General features: G+C 38.3%; 1 protein-coding gene across 2 annotated transcripts in view; it reads right to left on the reverse strand.

Annotated features, from left to right (window-relative positions):
- Positions 1–482: 482 nt before the first annotated feature.
- LOC107745953 (natterin-like protein) overlaps positions 483–2,849 on the reverse strand; it is a 2,949-nt gene continuing 582 nt past the window's right edge. Inside the window, exons 2-3 of one of the 2 annotated variants that reach the window (XM_016559986.1) lie at positions 1,908–1,977; positions 483–1,602 (exon numbers count right to left, since the gene is read on the reverse strand). In XM_016559986.1, coding sequence (XP_016415472.1) covers positions 643–1,590 — 948 coding nt within the window. In that variant the 5' untranslated portion in view covers positions 1,591–1,602; positions 1,908–1,977 and the 3' untranslated portion in view covers positions 483–642. Of the gene's footprint in view, positions 1,603–1,865; positions 1,978–2,849 lie in introns of both variants that reach the window. The other variant, XM_016559985.1, reaches the window with a different exon arrangement.

Raw genomic sequence — 2,849 nt, forward strand, 5'->3', positions numbered from 1 at the left:
CGTTATACATTTTTACTGTATTCAGCTGTTGTTTCTCCATTATGTTAGCCTGTATGCCCATGATATATTGCCTTAGCTAAACTTTGGCTAACTTATTACATGGTAGCTCATAAGTCATGGATGTTAGCAAGACAAATTAACTATATTTGCCTTTTGTCTTTTGGATAATTAGCTGTAAATTCAAGGCACAGGCAGCTTAGTCTTTTATCCATCACCACTCACCTCCACACCAAGACAAACACAACTGGAAAGGGAGGGAGGGCTTCACTTCTGCGGCTTTCTTCGTGTGCTACACTGCTGTGCTGCAGAGACGCGGAGGGGAGAAAGGCATCGGAATTCGACAGAGTCTCAACATTTCCCGACCCAACCTGATATTCCGATTTTTTTTATTTGTTTGACAGGGAAAGCTATGCGCAAACAGAAACACACACACACACACACACATACATATATTAATTTATACAACAACAAAAAAACTCCCCAGAAAAAAGGGCACTTTCTCTCAAGGAAGAAAAAGGACAGGTGCTCAAGCCCCCTTTGATATCTATGTGTGCAACGTGCCTGCAAACAAATCATATAAAAGTGATGCATTGCTGGTAAAATCAGATAAAGCCCAGCCAAGAACAATCATTAACATTTACATTACAGATCAGATTCTTTAGTTTTCACTTTGATATTAGTGTAAGTGATCCCTTTGTATTGGCCCTTGGTTTCATACTGTAACACACTGCCATTCTTGCAAGTCATCTTCACTGTGCCAGTGTAAGGCAGGTCAGACGTGGCTCTGCCGATGGTGATGTCAACATCCACCTTCTTTCTTGGTGGCACATCTACAGTGGTAGTCAGAGTTTCGGTTTTCTCATTGGTGTACTCATGCTTGTAAGTGCTTTCTGCTCCAACGCTGAAACTGTATCCTGTAGAAGCTTCTAGAATCTCTGGAATCCCTGCCTTCACTTCCACACTAAATGTTGCTGTAAAGCTGACACTCATCGACCATGAAGATGTTTCGATCACTTCCTTTGAGGTTTCGACCGTTTGCTGTTGTTTGGCAGAGGTGTCGTTTGTGTAAGTGACGGATTTGAGCTCTTCCACGGTCACCTTTGGTATCAGTTGGTTTATTGTGGGATAGTTGACATTGGTGAGAACGGTTGATTGAACTTCATTGATAAACATGAATCCCATGCAGTCAATATCTGCACCAGCTCTTCCTACAACTCCCAAACAATAACCAGAGCCGATATCAATGGGATATTCTTGTTTTAAACCCCAGCTTGTCATTTTTGCAAAAAATTCTGCACCCCCACTGGTCTTGAATTTGATGGCTCCAAGACGTGTTCCTGCTCCGTTCCCCCAGAGGGACAGTGAGGTGAAACACTCATCAGGCTTGAACGTGTACTCTTGATACGGTCCGGCTGGATTGCCAAAGGTTTCTCTTCTGCCATCTGAAAGCCAAATCCTGACAGCCTTCACCTGAGATCCTCCCACCCAGACCCCGATCTTCTCTAAACTGGCACCATTGTTCTTACCAGTCAATGAAAATGGCGAACCTCCTCCACCACCAATTTTAAACAGAGTTGTTGGGTAGGACATCTTTAAAAAAATCTGAAAATGATGTCACAGATTTAAAATCAGAATTAACATCAGAGATCTAAAATCAAATACATTAATGTCTCTTGTGTGTGAATTCTAAAATGGTCAATAAATAATTCATTCATATTACATGATTTACAGAAATTTGGGCTTGCTTTTTTCATTTGTGTGCAAAGGTTTCACCATTTATACATGTCCTATTAACCTCCTGCAAAGTTTCAAGCGGTTTATTACATAAATTACATCTTAAGTGCTTGTCACTGAAATATACTTACATGGATGACAGTCTGATGAACACCTTCTTAAGATCAGCTCACCTGGTAAAAGCCAGAAAAGTGAAGAATGTTTGACTGGGCTGCTGCTTAGCTCGAAGTGGGTAGCTGAGACCTGATGTGCATTTAAAAATAACAGAATTAATTTGTGTCATACAACACCCATTTAATTTGTATCTATTGATTTTCATAAGAGGCAACTATGTGGTTTTTGTCACTAAATAGACTGAAGGATTTTTTAAAAATTAATCATTAAACATAACTTAAATTTTTTTGAAAAACAAAAATTGCTCAATATAATAGTTAAATATAAACGAATCCAGTAATGGATTACAGTTTATTATATTTGCTCAATATAGGTTAAATATAAACTCTAATCCAGGTTGATAATCTATCCTGCCTTTACCCAAACAGTGCAAGTAAAATTCAAGTGAAATCATTAATCACAGAAGTTACATTGCATATTGTTTTGATTTCTGTACATTTAGGAGAGTTGTGGCTTCCCCCAAAAAAACTTCAAATGACACTTTCCTGCTGGGTAGGGGGAGACGGGATGGTTGTAACATTTTTGCCTATATCTTGGGAGTTCTTTTAAGCAGTGCATTCAAACTAGTTACAAGTGTCTGCTATTAAATGGCGCAGCTGTTATCTTTCCAGCACAAACAAAAAAATGCATGGTTTAGTTTCAGACACAAGGAGTGAAATGTTACGATTCACTCCATAGTCAGGGTTAATTGTAACATACCCTGGGGTGAGATGTAACATTATGAAGAATAAAAAAAGTAAAAAAAAAAAAGATTTTGAAAGCTTTTTATTCAACACTGACTTTAACAAAACTGAGGTGTGACACAAAACTGAATTAAATGAGCACCATTTTCAACAACTAAACACCATTTGTGTTACATCAGCGTCATAATGATAAAACTGAATAACATGCATGCACATGCAAAGCAGACATTGCCATCACAAAAAAAAAAAAAAAAAAAA

Source organism: Sinocyclocheilus rhinocerous, unplaced genomic scaffold (genome assembly GCF_001515625.1).
Source record: "Sinocyclocheilus rhinocerous isolate Xijiao unplaced genomic scaffold, SAMN03320098_v1.1 scaffold4514, whole genome shotgun sequence".
Taxonomy (NCBI): domain Eukaryota; kingdom Metazoa; phylum Chordata; class Actinopteri; order Cypriniformes; family Cyprinidae; genus Sinocyclocheilus; species Sinocyclocheilus rhinocerous.